The 22,961-nt window shown below is 40.3% G+C and overlaps 2 protein-coding genes across 3 annotated transcripts in view; both read left to right on the forward strand.

Annotated features, from left to right (window-relative positions):
• The window catches only part of espn (espin), a 38,485-nt gene that overhangs the window by 12,514 nt on the left and 3,010 nt on the right, over positions 1 to 22,961 (forward strand). Inside the window, exons 3-13 of one of the 2 annotated variants that reach the window (XM_084917297.1) lie at positions 1,433 to 1,619; positions 1,980 to 2,162; positions 2,852 to 2,983; positions 3,865 to 4,120; positions 4,531 to 4,823; positions 8,358 to 8,516; positions 10,423 to 10,654; positions 11,560 to 11,613; positions 14,719 to 14,864; positions 15,123 to 15,527; positions 22,880 to 22,958. In XM_084917297.1, the coding sequence (XP_084773423.1) occupies positions 1,433 to 1,619; positions 1,980 to 2,162; positions 2,852 to 2,983; positions 3,865 to 4,120; positions 4,531 to 4,823; positions 8,358 to 8,516; positions 10,423 to 10,654; positions 11,560 to 11,613; positions 14,719 to 14,864; positions 15,123 to 15,527; positions 22,880 to 22,958 (2,126 nt within the window). The remainder of the gene's footprint in view (positions 1 to 1,432; positions 1,620 to 1,979; positions 2,163 to 2,851; positions 2,984 to 3,864; positions 4,121 to 4,530; positions 4,824 to 8,357; positions 8,517 to 10,422; positions 10,655 to 11,559; positions 11,614 to 14,718; positions 14,865 to 15,122; positions 15,528 to 22,879; positions 22,959 to 22,961) is intronic. The other variant, XM_084917298.1, reaches the window with a different exon arrangement.
• On the forward strand, positions 15,543 to 20,569 carry LOC146363972 (espin-like protein). The gene has a single exon (XM_084917300.1). The coding sequence runs from the start codon at positions 17,490 to 17,492 to the stop codon at positions 19,533 to 19,535; it is 2,046 nt and encodes a 681-aa protein (XP_084773426.1). The 5' UTR covers positions 15,543 to 17,489; the 3' UTR covers positions 19,536 to 20,569.

The following is a 22,961-nucleotide window of genomic DNA, read 5'->3' on the forward strand; positions in this document are numbered from 1 at the left end:
ATGCAGATTACTTCCCCTTCTTATTTTGAAATATTTAGTATGTACTTTTTCTGCTTGGAGCTTTTTTCTCAGTCACCCAATAGGCCCTCCTTTTTTGATCTTCAAAGGTTAAGTTATTCCTTAGCATATACTCTTCCTGTCTCAGAATAGGACCTGACTGATTGTCATTTACATGTGGCGTTAAGTGAGGCAAATCCTTTTAAGGGAAAGCACGACAGGTTTGTGTTTGACTCTGCAGGAACCAACCATCCACTTAAGCTCTGCCTCTCAGTTTACTCAACTTCTGTTGCTCTCTGGCTACTCAGTTTGTCTTTTCTACTTGCACTGTTGGACGAGCACAAAGCAAGCCAGGTAAAGCCAGTGGAGTGATAATCCTCTTAAGAGACTCCTTGCTCATTTGTCAGAGTCCAAATAAAGCACTACCTTATAGGATTTAGTGGAGATATGTTTGTTCACTCTCTGACCTCCCATTGTGACTATAAAGATCTGGGACAAGAAGGGATACAAGCATCAGATGAGGTTTTGCATTGAAGGCGGAGCCAAGGGTAATAAAGGTGAGCAGGATCTGGCTGTGCATCACTGCTGTCTGTTCTCAAAATAGCTGCATGTTGATGCTGACAAGTGTATCTTTTCCTGTCCCAGCTAATTGTTAACTACAGCTTACACTTTCAGTTTTTTAGATTAATACCATTGCTTACATATGAAGATTTAAAAAGATAAGGCTTGTGTTGTTTCAGGTTATTTTCATAGAGTGCTCAGTGCACACATGACGAAACTGATGTTTTGGCTGGCAAATAACGTGCACACCCATCATCTTGTAAGGAGCAGACACAGCCAGGTTTCTTCTCTTCAGTATAAAGACTGCCATCTTTTGTCAGAATTGCCACAAAGAGATTTTTTTTTGTTTCATTTTTTGCCTTTGTGACAATTGAAATACAATTTAAAATGAAAAATCAGCAAATCTACAACAGAATGTATTGGTCAGTCATTAACACCTGACTGAAATACGGTGGTGGGACCTTAAGAGAGCTGCGTACAATCAAATACCCACAAATCTCAATGAACTAAAGCAATACTGTAAATAACAGTGGGGTAAAGTTCCTTTACAACAATGTCAGAAAACCATCACTTCATGTCATTTTTGCTAAAAGCTACTGAATCATGTGATGTACTTGCCTTTTCTCACACTGCTTCTGGAGTTTGGACTTTTTTTGTTACACAAATAACGTCAAATATCACATGTTGTTGCTCTGCAGCGGTTGTTTTAAACCAATTTAGAACCTGGTATGGACCAGATTATTTTTCTTTCATGATACATTAAAGCATAACATTGAAACAGGGTTTTACAGGTCTGTATTATCACCAATTTGGTTTTTATTTTTCTTATTATGCAGAAGTCTTTCATTTTCCTTACTGATTCACTTTCCTACAGCCTTGTCAACTCCCAAACAAAAAATGGTGCCACACCACTCTACCTGGCCTGCCAGGAAGGCCATCTGGAGGTTGTCCAATACCTGGTCAAAGACTGTGGAGCGGATCCGAGCATTCGAGCCAATGATGGGATGACACCTCTGCATGCTGCTTCCCAGATGGGCCACAACACTGTCATTGTCTGGCTGGTGCGTTGGACTATCAGAACACTGTAGATCATGTCTTAATAATGGAATAGTTTTTCCCCGCCAAATGTGGTTTTTTTTTTTTAAACGGAACAAGTGAAGGTACAATACTGATATTTATGATTAAGCAAATTACTTAATATTAGTAGTATTAGTATAATATGCTTGTGATATCTAAAATAGCTTGTGATATCACCAGAAGTCACATCATAACTGAACTTTTAACCAAAATTTTCCTTCATCATTTACTTGAAAAATGTGCCAAAGCCACCGTTTACTACTGGAGTCACAAAAATTGGACCAAAAGCAGCTGAAATCTTTCTGATGACTGCTAAGCATTAACTTCCATCTCGTTTCCTGCAGATGAGTTTCACGGAGATCAGCCTGACAGACAGAGATGGTGACGGAGCCACGACGATGCATTTTGCAGCCAGTCGTGGTCACGCAAAGGTCCTTAGCTGGCTTCTGCTGCATGGTGGGGAGATCGTCACTGACAACTGGGGAGGGACCCCCCTCCATGATGCTGCAGAGAATGGTGAACTTGAGGTGTGTGTTAGGTCTTATTGGATCAGCACAGTAGCAGAATATGTGTAAAGAAGCGCTCTTTCAAGAATTGTTGAAGTATATAGAGAAAACTATGTTTTTCATGATTATGTTTTTTTTCTTTTTTTACAAAAGAGTTGATCAGTGTGGACTTTTAAGAAGCTCACTGAAACACAAGTCAATAGGGCAGAACAAAGGTTGCTCAGTCTGAGAACAACAAGCTTAGTCCAGCTTCCACTGGTGCTTGGTAGAAAGCTTGTTAAATTCATGCTTTAAACTATTTCCAAGTTTCTGTAGACTTTGAAACAGAAACTTTTTCATGAGAGAGAGAAAAATGAATGATAACTAAGAGAAGATCAAAGAAAAGCATGATACTGCTACATTAAGTATTTTGCTTTTAGCTAGGACATTTACATTAATTAGTTGATCAGTGAGGGAGTGTGGTGATATAATATGGTGTTTTTCTGGTCTGATGCAGTGTGAAACAAAACGCAATTTGTGTTAACATGTACTCTAAGCCTTGCATTTATCCACTCAATATGTCAAACATTTTACATGTTGAGAGTCTGTCACACTGAACTGAGTGGAGTGTAAACAGTTTTTATCGTTGCTAATTGAAGATGAGTTTAAGCAGCCTGTTTCACAAACACTGACATCAATCCACTCTGGAACTTTCTCTGTCTGCTTTTCAGTGCTGTCAGATCCTTGTTGTTAATGGAGTTGACCTGGGCATAAGGGACCAGGATGGCTTCACTGCAGCAGACTTGGCCGAATACAATGGCCACTCCCAGTGTGCCAAGTATCTGCACACTGTGGAGAACATGGTAAGAGTACATGTCTAAAAAAAGTGTAAATGTTGGATGGATGGATGGATGGATAGAAGTCAGCATAAAGTCATATGTTTTATACACACGCACGCACGCACACACCCACAGATAGATAGATAGATAGATAGATAGATAAATAGATAGATAGATAGATAGATAGATAGATAGATAGATAGATAGATAGATAGATAGATAGATAGATAGATAGATAGATAGATAGATAGATAGATAGATAGATAGATAGATAGATAGATAGAATAAGGAGATATTTCAATAATGTTTAGCTTTCTATGAACCTGCCTCCCATGACAGACTTCAGACTCAGATAATTAGTCAAGCTACCTGACACACAGTGCTCTCCATGGCCTTAACCCTCTGAAGTTCCTGAGTGGCCAGGGGAATAATTCTTTCTCACAGAGCTCGTTTGGCATCGATGACATATTTCTCTCTTCTTGTGCTCTTTCTCATGGGGCGCATTCAGCCAATTGAGTCCTGCATTGTGGGAAAAGCAAAAAGATCCCCAGAGCCATTCTCACTAGCTGTGAGGTGTTTCATTAGTGTGCCTGTAATGCTGTTCTTCTCCTCGTTAAGTCACCAGGGACTGAGTGGCAGTGAGATTTAACAGCTGATGAATGCACATGTAGATTTTAATAAGAGACAAATTTATGAGCCTGCCATAATGACCCTGTATCTTTCTAAATCTAAAAATTAATGAACCAGATGTGTTTTATTAATGATTAATAAATAATTAATTGATGTACAAATGCTTTTTGCTTTGTTTTAGTAATGTGGAAATGATATCCATATATCAGACAACCAAGTAGAATAAATTGAACAATCGTGAAAATTGAATGTTCATAAAACTCGTCCCCTCGCAGAGTGTGGAGCACCGTGTTTTGTCCCGGGATCCCTCGACGGACCTTGAGTACAAGCAGCCTGACTCTGGCCTGTCCTCCCCAAACACCACCATGCCTCCTTCCGCCCAGGCAGCACACTTTGACATCGGTTCACCATCCAGCTCCTTGTCCAACTACGACTCAGCCAACTCCAGTCAGTCCAGCACTGGGGAGAAGAGGAGCAGCTTGACAACATCACGAGGCCCACCTGCTCAGCTGAGCGCAGTTGCACACACAGGTCTGCTGCTCTTTACACATTAAGGATATAATATGTATCTTTTTCAAGCATTTCAGAATGACAAATGCCGATCAGATCAACAGCTACATATACTTTTAATCACATCATAATAAGAATGTTGCATGAAAGGCTTGCTATCTTCAGTCTATATCCTGACTCTACTATTATGGCATTTCAGCAATAATACAGTCAGCAAAGCGCAGGAAACAGCATGGAGCAGTTTGCTTGCTGTCGCTTGATGTCAAAGGTGCCATACTAGTGCTGCACCCTAGTGGCCTGTGTGCAGACGTCATTACTGTGACATTCATGTTTCTCATTCATCTCTCAGTTGTGTAATCAGATGTAGACTGGAGGGAATGTTTTACAAATGCACACATTTTCCTTCCTGTAACAGGCTGTTGTTTTCACAGGTGCACCAGAGACAGCCATTTCAGACATGCAGGCATACATGGATATGCTAAACCCAGACATCAGCTCCGATACGCACAAGAAGAATGAGGAGCCTGATGATGGAGTCTCCAAGCTTCCGCCACCACCGCCGCCCTTTCCCCCACCGCCTCCCCCAGAGTCTCCTCCGACACCCCCTCCACCCCCCAGCTACCCAGCTCCACAGCCTCCACAAGAGCCATTGGCAGCCGAGTTCCTTAAAGTCAAAAGCAACTTGCGCCGTGTGGACAACAAATCCCAAAAAAAAGAGACGCTGGTAAGCTCCCGGTTCAGCTGAGGAAAAGTTGTTTGTCAGAAGTGCCATGAGGTTGTGCAAATATTTTCTCTCTATGGAGGAAAATCTGACAGAAAAATGAAAGCAAGTGTTTGTGCATTTATCTCAGCAGGGATAGGGTTTCACAGCCTGGCTTATTTATATCGCAAGACCAGCAGAAGATTTCTTTAATGTGACTTCACACAACATCAGCTTCAACATACTCACTTTTAGTTAAACTTCAGATGTCATTAATTTTGGGAAAACACCAAAAGTGACATGATGTGACCAAGACTAGAGAAACAGAAGGAGCGGGATTTGGGGGGGCGGGGATAAACTAGCCACTAGCTGTTATTTTCCCTTGTGCCTAATCAGTGAGCTATAACTCTTATGTAACAATGTGCCTTGTCTTATACCCACAATGATGTTATTGTGTTAGCATTGCTAACGAGGGCAAAGAATATGCTCATTACCGTAGCAGGGCTCTGGCTTGACGCACAAACAATGGTTGATGGGTTTGATCTTAATGCCAGTAATTAATCTGGCCCAAGATCACTCAAAAATGTAGTTGACAAGAAGCAGCCATTAGGACTGGCATAAGCATTAGTGTCTGTAATGCTTTTGTTGATTTAGTATTAAAAATGGTTGTGTAGGTGTAATTATAATTGAAACGTAAAGAGCTGTTCTGGGAACACTGCAGTACATGTGAATTTATTTAATATATGAGTCTCTCTCCAGTTACAAGTTTACTTGACTTCCACAAAACACTCAAACCAAGCATATATATATATATATATATGAAGGTCAGGAGGCAGCAGAACCAGCTGACTAAACAAAAAAATCAATTGTTCAGACAGGGCCGTGTGTATGGTTGTTGTTCGCTGTCATCAAGTCCACAGTTAGTGAAAGTGTCCTTTCGCCATAGATCATCTCCATGGTGAGTTCTGTGTGTATTTGTATCTAGGAGCATGTGGCGCTTTTAATTAGTACCCCCACCCATCCCTCCCTTCTTTGTACCCAGGTGACCGGCCCTGGGCGGCCATCATTAACATTTAACAATGAAAGCACACATAAGATCATTGTGTGCAACATACGTCGGAAAGAAAACAAATTACCTTGAAACAGTGAACGGTGCCATTACATAATCTAGTAAAGGAACTTCATATGCAAAAAAATTATTTTAAAAGCTTACTAAAAGATATTTTAGGAGGGGGGGTGCATCTGCAGTCTTTCTGGAAAAATTTGGACTTTGAACTCTCACTTACATGACATCTTTGCTGCTAATTCTGGGCCCTGAAAGCTAAAAAATTCTCATAATCCTAAAGCCTGGGAGATTTGCCTGTGACTGACCACGGTCAGGGAAACACATGGGTGTTGGTGTTTTGCATAAGAGGAAACGGGTAGAGTTGAGGAGTGGTTGGTCTACGGGTTAGTGGTGACATCACTGCCAGCATTGTGGCCAGCCCAATAGGTTATTGATGAGACCTGTAGGTAAATTGAGAGGGCAGGTAAAGTGACAGGCATAGCACTGAGGAGAGAGGAGGTGAAGCTCTGGATCTGGTGACAGCTACCTTCTTTGCTCTGCTGGGTTTTTGTGGATGAGACTCTGTCTGTACTGGAGGAGAGCTATAAGAGAGGACTCTCAGCGCTGAGGTAAGGTGTTAACAGGAAAAAGTGCTGTCATGTAGTGGAAAAAAATGAAGAAAAAAGATGCTACAAATTGTTTCACATATTATCTCCAGGTTCAGGTTGGAGCGGTTTAAGCCGCTGTATGAACGATGAGTGTGTTGCATAAAAAGTCATGCTTGAATTTTAGACTTGGATTTACTTTACTTTTTAAAAGGTTTTTCAGTAGTTTGCTTTTAACTTTTAAAGGATGTCAAAATATTTTAATACGACCGTGCCTTTTGCAAGGCTACATGCAAATGTGCTAAACCTCTTCAACAACAAACAGGTTAAACAACCTTCAGTAGTCAGGCATACTGACCATCTATCTATCTATCTATCTATCTATCTATCTATCTATCTATCTATCTATCTATCTATCTATCTATCTATCTATCTATCTATCTATCTATCTATCTATCTATCTATCTATCTATCTATCTATCTGTCTATCTGTCTGTGGGTGTGTGCGTGCATGCGTGTGTATAAAACATATGACTTTATGCTGAGAGATAGATCTATATAATGGGAAGAAAGGTTGTCTGTGTGTATGCTTCTCTGTGGCTGATGGGAGCGGAGGGCAGCTATAATGCTTTGTACAATTGCTATTGTTGACCCACCTCCCTGGAGGATGACAAACCATCTGTAGCACTCCCCAGCTCACATTACTCTCCTACTTGATGAGTGCTCAGGGACCATTTCTGTGACAGCAGACATGAGTCAACAAAGTTAAATAGGCTTATAAAAACTCAGAACATGACACCACAGAGGAGGAGAGGTCAGGGGTCAGCTGTCAATTATTGGTTATGTTAAACACTGTGTTCTTGTCTGGATTTTGTGCGAAGCCATGACCTATGCACGCATTACAATGTAAATGACCGCAAGTCTGTTGCCTAGCCCTGGATTTGAAAGGCAAAGTAATTGTATTTTTTTCCGTCAACGACTCTCGCACGCTTGTAGCTGAAAGCTTTTAAGGTTCATTTTTGACATTAAACATTAAAAATGTGCTGTGTTGTCTTTTACACACATTTTGTAGTGCACACTTTTGAAAATCAATTATTTCAATTTTAAAAAGTTTTCACTGAATTTGATTTGAGTTGAGTAAATGCAAATTTGAGGCTTTTTGCATTAGTAAAATCTGTCCACAGAAAGACTGGAAAAGCATGTTAGTCATAATGCAATGTGATCGCATCCATCGCTACTGTCCGGTAACCTGGTAACTCTCATGTATATGCACGCTTTAACCCACACAGTTTCTTTTAACACCAGCTTTGATATCCTGGCTTTACAGCTCCAATTGTTGGATAGATGTCGGAGTGGAAAGTGAGAGTCCATAACTAAAGGTTCAAGTTAGTGACCTCTGACCTTGCTCTTAGAGAACGGTCTCCCTTACGCTGGTGTAAAAGTTGCATTGCATGTGAACCATTATGTCCTATAGCTCCACAAATTTAGCATGAAATATCAATGACTATTGAACCAAACTAAAGCCTTGTTGTGAAGTGTTGTGAGTGAATAAAGCCACTTTGGTCACAAGAGAAGGCGAATCTGGGAATAAAAGATGGTAAATATGTTGTACACAGCATCGCAGAATGAAAGGTTCACTCCCAAAGCATTGACAATGATTATAAGTCACAATAAAATAATTCAATGCAATTCAGCACAACATAAATGATTATACATTTTTGCATCCAAATCCAATAATCAGTCTGTCGATAGCAATCATTCATTGACTGGTTTTACATGCACTTCAAACTAAAAAAAAACAAAACAACTCACGTGAGTGAACGTTAATGTACTCCTGTGAAAGTCGGTGGGTTAAACAACATAAATTATATTTCTCCTTTCTCTCTCTTGTTTGAATCTCTTAATCAGTTGACTCTTGGAGAGAGCCACGACAAATTGCGCCGTGTGGATTCAAACAGGAAGTCAAGGAGTTTCAACAAGCAGCCCAGCACTGGGGACTACTACAAAACCCTGGGGAGCGACACGGCCGAGCCTTGTGGGAGCAAAATCATGGCACCCAACGAGGAGGTGAGCCCGAGCTCTGCCGTTTATGCAAACTATACATGGTTAAAAATGATAATAATATGTCTGCCTCTATATATGTTTGTTGTATTATAGGTTCTTATTTTAATGTATGTACTTGTCTATATGTTTCTGGAAATGAGTGTGAAAAATGCTTTTTTGCCCTGGTATGTTTGCTTTTATTTCTTCATGTGACATACCTTTTTTAACACAAGGCAGCTTAATATTGTGTGCATTATACAAAAATATAAAATAAATATTACTTTGTTATAATTCAGTTATCTCACTATTTTTGGTGACATTGAAAGTCAGTACATGAGCTGATGTCTGATGGATGTAAGGTTAGTAGTGGGTTGACATAGTGTGCCCTGGTTCTTCCATGAAGGCTCCTTTTCTCCTTTTTCCTTTCTTAACTCCTTATAAGGTCATTCCAGTCTGAGGTTTAGCTTGCTGACGATGGCATTCGGTTACAAAACTGGCTGCACTATTTGCCTAAGCATTGCCACTCAGCATGTTATATAATGTTGCGTCCTCTTGAGCTTTTGTTTGCCACCTGATCCAAATTATCCCCTTATTTCCATTGCCTCTTGAGTCTCCACCCCATTGTGTAAACTGTCCAAGAGGCTACAGTAGATCAAACTCAGTATGATCGCTGACAACAAAGCACTTAGCAAGAAATCACCAACGAAAGCGACACAAAAAGGAGAATCCCACTGAAGCTGAACGTATTTGTTAGATAAGTGGCCAGCTTGTATGTGTTAGGCTGTAATAAAATCCCCCACATGTACATCAGACTGCAATGCAAACATTTTGATAATGCTTTTTTATTGACTTAGGCACTATTTATTAGCCTACTCGGTCACCGTTGACATAATGCGCTTACACAACAGAATTTCCCCAGAAAGGACAAAAGGTTAGTCCAAAATTATGTGCCATTGTAGGTGCCCTGAAAAGTTGATCAAGGAAAATTTCTGTTCGCGTTTGCATGTCAATCCCAGTATTAAATATAAACTGTGTGCTTGTTGCCACATACCTTCACAGGCAGCTGAATGAATAGAATCTGGCAGACTCTCACCAACATCCCTAGAGAGCTGTTCTTATAATCTCATGGGTATCAGGGGTGGGGGTGTTTTGGATGACATGGGTTATAATCCTCATTGAGCCAATTAAGGCCTCGGCGGGGCCCCTCCTGGTCTCAGCACAACCCTAGCAGATGGGCTGGCTAATCAGCAGAAGCGGCACGTGCTGCCAAGACCCATCTGGACATGGCCAACCCCCTTCCAGCTCTCTGGGGGGTTTGAAAAGTAAAGGCGGCAACAATGACAAGCACGCGTCTGAGGAATAATGGAGCGGTGGAGTCAAGTTAAATGTCATGGTCTATTAATTTGTCTCCACAGGAGGTACGGCACACTTTCAGAGTGTGTCAGACGTATGCACTGGGCGGGGCGGGGCAGTGACAGATGGCTGTTTTCCCCTCAGACCTTTCCCCCTTGAGATTATGTCATATTAGCTGTTATTAGCAAAAGGCATTGTGTTGTTATGAGTTAATGAAAGACAGGAGGAAGCTGAGGTATCGTGCCACTATACATTTGCGCCTGTCAAGCCTCAGCGCAGGAATCTCAAGCTTTCTCAGATATTATTTTAGATAAATGTCGTGGCATCTTTTTTTCACCAGTGAATTTTTTTTTAAATTTCCAACACTGAAAAAAAAAAACTTTTTTTGTAAGGCACAAAGAAACTCTCAAGAGTATGCAAAAAAAAATTATTTAATTTGTGGAGCAAAAATAAGTGTTATTTTAATTCTTTCAGGATAAAGCAGTGTTTCCAGTTAACAACAATATCGTTTTTAAGACAAAACCTCAGAATGCAGAATGAGTGACATTTTTTTTTACTCTCCCTTTTGTTGGTTCAGGGTTCTGTGTTATTGGAGGAGCCAAATGAAAATCCCGCCCAAAGCTCTGAAAATGGGACTACAGAGGAATCTGTCCCTCAACCACCACCTCCTCCACCACCACCTCTTCCCCCAAGCAATCCAATGCCAACACCCCCGCCACCTCCTCCTCTGCCTCCGGAGACACAAACCCCTCAGAATAATGCCAACGCCACGCCCACCAATCAACGACGCCCATCTTCGTCGTCAGGAAGTAAGTCAACCAAACCTGCTTTTTTCCCTAATCTCAATACTTTTTTCCCCATCTTTGTTTCCTGCTATATTAGTCCTAGAAAGCAGAGACTGGTGTATTAATGGGTACCAAGTAATCACCCTGGGTAAAGATGAGTTGAGTCTGACCCTAGCATTCTAAATAAGAGATTATAAATTAATGATGTAGCGCTAGCATTACCCTGAGAACTGGTTTAGTGTTCAGCCATTTCCTTAAGTGCCCTGGACGCACTGGATGATGCAGTCTGACGGTGCACATGCCGCTCGAGTTGCAGGGAAATTTTAACTTATGTATAAGGCTGTTTTTTAAGTGCTAAAAATTTGGAATTTTAAAATACATAAGTGTTTTAAGATTTGTGATCGGAAAAACAAAATATCTATCTTGTTCTAACGTTGATTAATGCATTTCCTTTTTCTAGAAACTCATTAATATACAAGGAAATTCAGTGAAAGTGAAGTTCCTAAATTTGATTATGACAAATCCAGTTCTTGGAGCTGACATCTGCCATTCTTTGCATACATGTCTACATACATAACTTCCTGCTTATACTATTGGTCAGTATACTACAAAAGCAAACTTGAAACTGAGCAAAAATACCAAAAATCTTTGTTTAAAGAATCTTGTTAATAATAGGCAGATATCAGTTTTACCTGATAAAGATATTACATGAAGAGTGACGACATACAAAATACTTTTTTTCTCTTGTAATTCTAAATACATTGATGTCGCTTGGTTAAAAACGGTCACTTTCAATTCAGCATTGCTTTTCTGCTTTATACGTTTCTGTTTACATGTTCTTTATCTCTCCTGTGTCTCCATGCACTTCTCTCTGTTTTGTTTCTTTTGTTTTTTCCCTCTTCTTGCCTGCCACCATGTGCTCTGTCAAGGCGGAGATAACTCTGCCTCACAGGCAGAGGGAGGAGCACTTAGACAGATGAAGAGTAAGTAGAGACTGCGAATCAATTGCATTTAAGCTAAATCACTTCATCCTGTTTAGATGCGTTCAGAGTTCACAGTTGTCTTTCCCACTTACATGACATTTTATAACATTTGTCTAAATTCTAGAGCATTTTAACCTGTCCATAGCATTTTATGTAAATAACTTTATATGAGATATTGTTTCAAACCATATGTATCCAATTTATCAAAGCAGCTGTTCTATCACCCTTTGAAAACTGAACTGAAGGAAATGTACTTTTAAGTACAATGTGACCGTGATTGCTGTTAACAAAGGCAATGTTTGAATGATTACCTACATTTTTTTTTATGTATTTTTACCCAATGCCGCATGGTTTTCCTGTCAATACAGTGAGGACTAGTATTAGTGCAGAGTGACTGTATTCCAGGTAAAACAAAAAAAAAAAAAAAGATTTTTACTAAGATTTCATAATCAGTGAAACGGCAACATAAAACACAGAATAACAGAAAATTCAACATTACAATCTAATTAAGAAACGTTTTGTAACAAGTACAGCAGGCGAGGCATTTTGTTACCTTAAACAAAGCTGTAAGTAAACGCACCATTAAAGTATAACCTGGCTATAGCATAAGTGACAATTGTACCTTTTTACAGTCTCTTTATGTTATCTGTACGCTTTGTTCAGCAATTATCCAACTGTCCTATCTGTTCATGCTCCTTCTGCCGACCAATGGTAGGAGAGCAATAAAAGACTTAAAGCTAAAGAGTGGTGTGTGCTCGCTAATGGCATGAGTCGCGTGACACTGTTAAACAAGTTGTTTAGTGGTCATAAAATTAAACACCAACTCGTTTGAGAGCTTAAGATGAATTTACAGCTCAAACACTCGTTGTCGCCACAGCAGCAGAACAAGTGGCTAATTCCAAATGCTGCTGCAACAATGGTGATGGTTACGAGTCCTTTATTGTCCTGTTGCTATTCTATCGAGAACAACCGCTTACCATTTATATTGCACTGCGCACATTTTCATCTAATGATTTGTTCAACAGAATTAACCAGTAGTGATAAACAGGCCATAAAATTAAAAGCCTTCTATTAATCTCGGAGCAACAAACCAGGCGGCTGAATGAAGAGGTTTGTGTCCCTGTGGTTTTCTGTTTGTAAGGGTGTAAAGGATCCTGCTTTTTATATCATAGGTCATAGCTGACCTTAACAGCAACACACCATAGGAACATGTCACACTGTTTGCCCACTGTGTGAGTCTCTTCATCAAACCTCCACCCTCTCTCCACCCACATCCCAGGCTAAATACAATCATACTAGCAAAGACTCAAAAACACGCATTTTAGTCTCTTTTCAAAAAGTTGCAAGCACACCAACTTAGAATGTGTCTTTTTTTTGAAAGATACAGCTGTTTAATGTTGTTTAGCTGTTTTTAAGTTTGAAAAAGCATTTAATCATGCTTATGTGCAACTGATCTAGTTACATTTTAGCCCAGGATATTTTAGATTTGTACCTCTCGTGCGATGTACTGAGCTTTTTAAAATGAATTTAAATAGCTGTCAAAGGTGTTTCAGCTCTTTCTTTTTTTATCCTGAAGCTTTACACAGGCCACAGTTTCAATCAAGCACACATTGTAAAAGGCTTAGTGGTGTCACACACAGGCAAATCTCTCTCTCTTTCGCTCTCTCACTCGCTCTCTCTCTCTCTTTCTCTCTATCTCTCTTTCTCTCTCTATGTGATGCAGAAAATATGAGGGGCAGCTGTATGTGTCTCGAAACAGTTTATCAGGTCGATCGAACTGAATCTTGGTCTGGCTGTGGGCACTGAGAAGCCGGGGATTGAAACACAGTGTGCGTGTGTGTGTGTGCGTTTGTGTGTGTTAATTCCTAGCTGGCTTGCCAATGGCTGGCTGTCACTTCCAGTTACGGGTGATTCCTTTAGATTTCCCCCAACTGTGATGATAGGTCTTTAATGGAAAGCTGTTCTCTCCTCCCCACGAGAGAGACAGAGAGAGCAGGGAGAGTGAGGAGGGGTGGCACGCTAGCGAGTCTTTGTGTCCGGCCGGAGCATTGCGGTTGTCTCAACAGGGAGCACTTTTTCAGTAGGACTCTTTTTTTGTTTTGTTTTTTTCCATTCCGCACATAGAGGATGAGTAAACAATGAAGGATTGAGGATATTTATTTTCCTAGAAAAAAACATTCGCAAAAACAGGTGAGGTGTCCTTTTGTGCGTTTGCTTCAAAATATTCTACATTTAAATCCTGGTAAAAAGATATGCGTAACTGTTAGTTGTGCACTACAGCATCATCTTTGAGCTTTTTCCATTTACACTTTAAATGTTTTCTTGCTTAAGAACTCAAACGACAGCTGCAGTGGTGCTTGCATGCAGTACTTTATGGTTTTCTTTATGGTTAGTATAATCATTTTGAAAAGCTGATCTATATGTATAATTGCATAAATTAGCGGCATATTTTGACATTGCCTGATTGGCATAGGACCAATTTTATTTTTCCTTTAAAAGTGAAAATGAAGTTAATTTTCAATTGCATTGAAACAGAGTTTGAAGTTGAAGTGTAGTTAAATTCGTTGAAGGATTCATTCAGTAGATTATTGTAAACGGGAACTGAAAGTATATCTTTTTAGGGTGTTTAACAGCAGCTGAGCTGTAACGATAATGGTCAGATGACAATGAAAGAGACTGTGTGTCTCTGTTCTTTGAGTTCACTGTAATGAAAGTATATTTAATTGCTCATCCTCATTTAATCCTGGCTCACTCCAGCTGTTGGCCGATTTAACAGTTGCCCAACGATATTTACGTCTCCAGCAAACATTCGACCCCAGCAGGAATAAAGGCAGATGCCAACCAGAGTAATCAAATCTAAAAAGAAACTTATCTAGCTTATCCATGAGTGAGGTTTAGAATACCATTATGACCTCCCATCATTGTCCAACATGCTCCAGGTCAGCATTGTTACCTTGCTGATTGGATGAAATATTTAACAGTGAAATGCCACTCAAGCCCTTCTTCTCCTCATCAGTCTATCTCACTCAGTCTGTCTGTATCCATCTCTCTCTGCTCAATCTTTCTACCTGGTTTCACTTGCCTGCTCCGTCCTTTTGTCCGCAGGCGCAAAATCTTTCAACATGATGTCCCCCACCGGCGACAACTCGGAGCTGCTGGCAGAGATCAAGGCAGGGAAGAGCCTCAAGCCCACACCTCACAGTAAAGGCTACACCACTGTGTTTTCCAACAGCGGGCCCACAGGAAACAATGTAGGTCACTTAGCTTCCTTAGCTACAGACAGTGACTCATGCAGAAGGGGTCGTTCTGAAAGTTAACTCACAGTTTTTACCATCAACTGTGGATTTGATGTCACGCTCTCTATTTTAAATGAACTATATGCAAATCTAACCACATTCTGGCCTGATTTATGAAAGTCAAAATCTCACTCTCTTTTAGCCACATGTGTTAAAATTTATGTGACTCCTGTTTGTTTGTTTTTTTCCATCTGTGCCTTTATTTCTCTTCAGGAAAACTCTACATCTCCAGAGAGTCGATCATCTAGCCCACCAGCCAAACCGCCATCCCCTCCGCCAACCAGCGCACCAGTGACCTCACAACCCACCAATCCGAGCCCCAGCCCCAGTCCCAGCCCCAGCCCCAGTCCCAGCCCCAGCCCCGCTGGCTCTGGATCTGGCAGGACCGTGTCAACATCTGGGAGCAACGAGCAGCTATCCTCCAACTCTGTGATCAATGGGAACAGTGGTGGAGGCACAGCAAAAGCGGATTCAGGGCGGAAGACGAGCCTCACAGATGTTGAGGCTCTAGTGCCTACTCACGATGAACAAGGGAAAGCCATCCCTGAATGGAAAAGGCAGGTGATGGTGCGCAAGCTTCAGGTCAAGATGCAAGAGGAAGAAGAGCACAAACGCAAGGTAGGCATAATGGCTGAGTGTCATTAGCTATCCCATTTGTGGGCCTATAAATTTAACAGTGTACAGTAAAAGTGACTAGAAATGACTTCAGATTCAGATCATGAGCAAAGCAAAGGGGATAGCTGTTGCTTGGATTTGAGCGTGGAAGTTTGTGATTTTGAACAACAGACAGTATAAAAGATGGACGTAGCTACTGTTACATCACCCACTGCTTCTGCAGTCTTGTTTTGAAACCTCAAGATGAGCGTTTTCTCCATCACCGTCTTGATTTTGGGAAAAAAAAGGATGTGATGAGGAGTTTTGACTGTGAAACCACATACTCACTGGCAACCACAAGACCTTTTCACAGATAATCTGCCATTTTGAAACATGGTATGAACAAGATTTGCAAAAATAGACTTTTTAGCAGGTTTAAAGCACTTCCTTCTTCCTAGCCAGAAACTACATCCATGTTTTATACTGTCTATGCTTTGAACACTGGCATTGTGCGAAGGCATGTTTAATTTAGTTCAATTTTTGCATGAGATCATTTTTGCTCTTTGTGTTGGCTTTTCTTAGAAGTCGCTAGTTTAAAGCTAAGCATTCAGTGGGGTCATATTTTTCTCAAGGACTACAGCCAGCATACACTGATGCACAGTTATAGCACTATATTATGACTATTTAGACAAGATGCTAATTCGCAGTTTGTACTGGAACAATCTGAACACTTGCTAATCCTGTGTAATACAAGAAGGACCCTAGTAGTATGTAACATGCTTGATTAAATTTGACTGATTAATAATTTACTGCTATCTAAGGAATTGTAATGTTGCACCACTAAACAACAAGCTTAAACACACTGCTCACGTGCAGTGTTTTAATTGTTTAGTTCCATTTTTTTCATAAAAACATTAAACTGGTAACACATAAGCTAATAACACATGAAAACGTGTTCACGTCCACAAAATGATCATCTCCTTGTTCTCACATTTTTCAATTATTTATCCACTTCTTTTGCATTTCTTCACATGTTTCTTGTTCGTATTTGTACTTCTTGCCAATAACAGACCTTTTTGGAGTGCACTGAATTGAATACTTGGCTACAACAACCATCACAGAATTTGGCACACTTGACTAATGGGTTCACAGTGTGGGCTGGTGTTTGATGGTGGAGTTTTGCTGTTCCAAGTTCTTACATGCTGATTCAGTGGTGTGATGCCGGGTCCATTCACACTACAAGTCAACCATTATTTATACCAACAGTAACACAAATAGCATATTAACAATACTGAAAACTTGTGTCCATTGAGGATTTTTTTTATTTAAATCATCTCTATCTAATCATTGTAGCAGTCTTTTTTTTTTTAATTTCCCCAACATCTTTTTTGGGGGGGGAGAAGCTGGCAGGGTGCGAGCAGATCATGATCTCATAAAGAGTAACGCCAATGGTTTGCAGTGTCAGCGTCCTTGTAGTAGAAATGTTGTGTAGATGCATAAAAAAAATATCAGACAAAAGTAAACACTGGCTCATAAAAACAGAATAGAGCCTTTTAAGAGGCATTACGCAAATGTTGTGAAACATCTGCAGTGTTAAGTGCCTAAAATACAAATACTAACATGTTGTAACTCTTGCATGCCAGTATTGGTCTAGCTAACATATAATTTCGCATATAACTCAACAAAGTAGTCACTGTTCTTTGACTCAAAATTCCATTGGAAAGCTTTGTGCTTGTAATCAGGCAGTGCCATTGCACCACTAAATCCATGTAAATCCTGTGTGTTAGGATGGATTTGCACTGAAGCGTGTGTTCGTACCAGGAAATTCAAGCTGAAGGAATCCCTCCCTCCTTCCTCCTTTTTTTTCCTTGTCCTATTGGTCTCCTTTGACCTCTGATTTAGTTTGCATCAACTGGGCAGTACCAGCCTCTGGAATGGCACTACTCCCACGCCCACAATGCCATTTTGGGCCCATTTGGTGAACTGATGACTGAGGCTGACCTGAACCGAATTGAGAAGCAAATTGAGAACCTACAGGTTATGCATAAGGTATCAGAAGTCGAGAAGGAACTGAGTGAATTGGAGCAGGAGCTTCACCAGCTTCTACCAGTTTCTGCTGCTCTCAATCAGGGGCACTTCTCAGTCAATCCAAAGCAGGTGCATGGCAAAGCTGAAGATCTTCCAGCCTGGTGCAGCAAGATTTCTACCCTCCTAAAGAGTATGGCTATCCTTCTTGCCACTCTGGGAGGCAAAGAGATAGACATCTTGGATCTTATATGTCCTGGATATTCCCAAGAAGACACAAGAAATGTGAGCACAGGTCAGTCAGTGGGATCAGCTGGAATTATGGGACGCTCTCAATCCTTTTCAACAAGAGAGGATGTAGAAAAGGAAATAAAGCAGTGCGGCGTTTCAGTGAAGAACCTAAAGGCTAATTATGAAGTTCAGAATCAGCCGCAGTCTGCAGATAACCAAGCAAATAGGGTTTACAAACGCAAGAGGTCACTCCCTGTGGTAAGTGAGTCTAGTTATCATCCAGAGACAGTCTGTGAGGATGAGGTCCCTTGTTCCTCTGCTTCCATACTGGAATCCAATACCAATGGTGGTTTAACTTCAGTGGAGGAATCAGTCTTACCACTTGTTGAAGAACCAGCTATCACCGCATCTCATGCTCCTAAGACATATATGTCTTCTGAGGCAATGGCGCCAACTAATATTGAACAGTTCAGCCAGGTTCTTTCTGCAGACCCTGTTTTAAATAATGATCAACTAACAAGAAGCTTGGAGGTGCAGACAGATCTAAGCTATGTCCAGGAATGTATTGAAATGAGGAAAGAGAGAATTGTCTTCCTGTTCCTTGAACATTGGCGGAAGTATACAGTCTCTGAGTCTTATCAGACTAGATATACTGGCAGGAGGCGAAATCATTTAGACGTGGACTGGGAGGACTACAGCCAATTTAGTGCACAGATTGGTGGAGAGATGCACAGTGAAGACGATAAACTCCTCCTATTTATGAAATCAAAGCAGGTAGTAGGGAATCTGATTGGCCACTGGAGGGCAATCATGAGTCAAGTGCCCACACGCCAGATCCGCCGGCTGAGTCGTGCTCAGATGATCTATTGGCCACAGCATTTCCTGCCGCACATCAACGGGTCAACTGTGAGCTATGAAAGCCTAACTCTTGACCTTTTCATGCTTGGCTATTTCCAGCTATTGGAAATGAACATGTCTCGAAGTGAGCGGAAATTCCGACACCTTTTATGCTATGAGATGTTTGACCGTCTTGGCAGCCACAAATGGGAGGTCATAAGGCAGTTTCACAAGGAGGTCATGGAGGAAATTGAGTGCGAGAAGCGAGATTGGGCGGATGGTTTTGAGGACATAAAAGTCAAGTACTTTGGAGACTCGGGTGAGGGAGGAGGCATGCTGACAGCATCGCTACATTCCATGTCTCCTGACATGTCCATAATGCCAATGCAGGAAACACTCCCTCCCCCACCATCCCACCCACCACCTCCTGAACTCCCACTTTCGAATGCACACTCTGCACCACCTGCACCATCACAACAACCCTCCTTACCAGTCTCACATTCGGGGGTTTCTGAAGGTTCGTCACCTGCTGTGGCTCACGATGGTCAGTGTGTGGAGCAGGGACCCCCCAAGGACTCAGTGGAGGACAGTGTTCAGGGGAATGTCAGTTTAAATAAGCCTGCAATTTCTAATGGGAAAGGTTCAGAGCAGGACCACATGCAGGACTTGGCAAGCGTGCAACATGTTGAAGCAACAGCTAAAGTTGAGACACTTCCAGACACAACAACACCATGTCCAGTGAAAGATGCCCAACCTGTTACTGTTAAAGTCAAAGAAGAACCCCACGTTGATAAACCTCCACCCAAAGAAGAACCCAATGAAGATTCAATTAAAGTCATCTATGAGCTTAAAGAGTTCAGCAATGAGGAAATCATCAAATACATTGACCGAAGCTTTGCTTTTTGGAAAGAAAAGGAAGCTGAACTTTTTGATATCTAACAGCTATGTAGGCTAAGGTTGTGCTGAAGGTTCACTGCTAAGATCAATTCTGGAAAACTAGCACGCACAGTGCAACATGCTGACAAGAGAACCTAATCTGCTTTGTTAATGTTTAGGTCATGTCACATAATGGACTTAACTACAGCAAAGAGCATCCATGCTGCTGTGCTAACATTACCGCTTCTGTATGTTTAAGTGGAGGAAAGTATGCATTGTATTACAAAAGATGCACATATTGTGTGAAACCAAGAGCTTTTCAGACAAAGTATGATTGATTGCCACAAAACACAAGGAAAAAAAGTTTAAAAGGAAAAGATTTGCCATAAAAATCAATGCTGTTTGTTTCTTTGGGTCATCTTTGTAATGGGGATGATTAGTAAAACTCGGCATAGTTGTTTTACACTGAATATTTCAGACTGCGTTTATGTGAGGGTTTTATCGCATCTCATTTTCATACAGTAGGTGATTAATTGGCGCTGGTATATGTAACGTGCATAAGAAGATGTGGCTCACTTTTAAGTGACAGACTCAGGTCTATAGATAACATTCATATATTCCACTGACTTTAAAAAATGACATGGAATTGCACACAGTTTTTGCTACATAAAAGTTACATTTCCATTTATCTTTCTTTCTATGCACATGATCAAACGTGTCCCTTTTTCTCCTCTTTGTCACATTTTTAGCCAGTTGGCTATAGGACAGTTAAACACTGGCCTCAGTGAACTCACACAAAAACGGCGAGTGAGCAGCATCTGGCCTCTGTTCTACCTTCATTCTTGATAATTAGTGAAGGGGAAAATGGCCTTACTGTCTAAATGGTTCCTTTTTTGCTTGAACTGAAAGAGAAAGTAGCTCAGTCTTTAGTGGGTTTGAAGTTTAGAACTACTTAGTGGTTCACAAATGTCTTTGTTTAAATTCAAGTGGATTATTTACTTATAAGGTGTGCCTTTTAATAAACATTACAGAATTGATGAAATATGGTGAAAATGGTTCAAAAGTTACAATTTTTTTCTCTGAGCATATTTAAAAGTATTCACCAGTCAAAGCTTTAACTTAAATAAAACATCACATTAAAATGTTACAACTGCTTTATGGTGTTTATTCCATTGTTTGCTTATGTTATTATATAAGTATATTTCAAATATTGGCTCAGAGTTTCCATAATTGATTTCATGTTCTTCTATTTATTGGTTTCTAGGTTGGTGTTATAAGTATTAGTATTAGTTATAAGTATTAGTTGGTAGTATAATTAACCGTTTGGAGTTTTTGCACTGATGCACCTGTGTGGCAAAAAGGCCAAAACAATAGATTACCTAAGATATTGTTTCCATCCTTTTGAGAACTTACATAACGACACTGATTTACCAATGAAAGAGCAACTGTCAAACACACACTCTTCAATGTGTAATCCTCAAGTGCAATGCTTGTCGATGCAATAAACCGCACACTGCACACTATTCTCATAGTGTCTGTTCTATTGCATCAAGATTACCTTGGAATAACCCTCTTAACACCCCCTGCTGTCCTTCTATCTGTGGCTTACAGGAGCCATAAGGAGGTTACAGTGAATCTTTATCAACTCGCAGGTCGCACGAGAAGGCAGTCAGCTGGTAAACCTAAAGCCACTTTCTATCAAACTTTTTCCCCTTTGCACAATATTTCAGGCAGAGTTGGAGCACGTACACAATACAGTAAAGAGTGATGTTAGTAACAACACTGCCTTAACAGATGGGCAAAACTATAATAGACTATGATGTAATCTGCTGAGCTTGCACAATGCGCTCTTGCATATATGGAACTGGAGGTCAAGTTGCTGTAGTAATTACAGTTTCAACAGAATTAGTCTTGACTGAACTACAGTTTATTTGTTTATTTTTCTTTCATTAGACAAAAAATAATGCTAGATAAAATTACCTAAAACTATTATTGATTATTGAAATAGCTGCTAGCACAGCAAAGTCTAGGCAATAACTTCATCTTAATAATACAATGTCATTTTCACACTTCCAAATTTATAGATCTAATAGCCTACAATTGTTATAATCCCAAACAGTATGCAGGCACAGCAAAGGGTTGTGTGTTCTGACCCTTGTGGATGTCCACTGACACTACAAATATGGCCCACAAAACCAAAAAACTTTATTAAGCCCATCAAGAGAGCTGCTTAATTCGTATTTTGCAGCTTTTTCTTTTTTAATTGGTTGGCTTAACTGTCACTCTTACTTAACTGCCAGTTGACTTGATCACACTTAGTTTTAAACCTTTAATAGCTACTATCAGCTACTTTTTGGTGAAGGGTTTTGGTGGGGGGCGGTGTAAATTTGTTTATTTTTGTTTGTTTTCTCCATGTTTTTTTCTTTTTCTTTTTCTTTTTTTTTTTTTTTTTTGAGGCAAAATTCCCAGGGGACTCATTAAATATTAATTCCATAGATAATCTTACCTGGATTCACACTGGCTAGGGCAAGTGAAATCCTTCAGTAAAATGAATGCAGAAGGGTAATGTGTCTAGTTGGGCGAAGATGAGAAATCCAAGATGGCTGCCCTCTTTCTCTCCCGCTCCACCTCCAGTTACAGCCTGAAAGGGAAAAAAAGGATCCAGTTACCATATGTGTACACAGAGAATATCCTGTAAAACACTGTCCTTTTCAAAGGCTTTGTTTCATTTTAAACAAACAGCAGAAGCAGACATTTTGTGAGATCTGTTTGTTTTGGTGAGTTCATACATTAGTTTCAATTATATTGGGTTACCATTGTTTAGGTTCTTAAGTCTTACATAAAGGCCATTTGTTTAAAACTGACATTTGAGAATCTGCACAAACAAACAGACTGGACTAACATTTCATTACAGTTGTTCTTTATGCAGGTGCTTGCCTGCTTTAGTGATGATTTATGCAGTGCTACAGACATAAATCATCTCAATATCACCTTTAATTTAATATAATAGACTCAATAGTAATTTTCAAATATTTCAAATGTTAACACATCTATTATTATATCCAGGTGTATTATAACCAGATATTTTAAAAATGATCTCATGGGGCACATCTGTTCATGACTGTGTGCTAACCTAAAGGTGAAGACTGAGATTACTACTTTTTTAAAGAAGAAGGTTGCACACAAGATGATGCAAGTGAAGTCTGTAGCAGAGTTAGCTACTTAACTGACTGAAGAACTTGCTCACATTTACCAAATACATGTAGTACATATTTTGCACTCGCGATTTCTCTTAAACTTGACACAAGTCTCCTCACAACAGAAGATACTTTAAAAGTACAAATTCATTGCTGACTGCTGTGGGCCCCTATCTCTGTCTCTCCCCGGACCCCTCTGTCCCCTTACAGGCTGAGGAGGAGTCGGCACGCCTGGCGTCAATGCCAGCCTGGAGGAGAGACATGATGAAGAAGAAAATGGATGAAGAGAGGT

This window comes from Perissodus microlepis, chromosome 20 (assembly GCF_051167445.1).
Source record: "Perissodus microlepis isolate ML-2025 ecotype Zambia chromosome 20, ASM5116744v1, whole genome shotgun sequence".
In the NCBI taxonomy this organism is placed as follows: Eukaryota; Metazoa; Chordata; class Actinopteri; order Cichliformes; family Cichlidae; genus Perissodus; species Perissodus microlepis.

Coding starts and splice junctions, on each gene's coding strand:
- LOC146363972 (XM_084917300.1), top strand. CDS start 17,490: ATGACTGAGGCTGACCTGAACCGAATTGAGAAGCAAATTGAGAACCTA.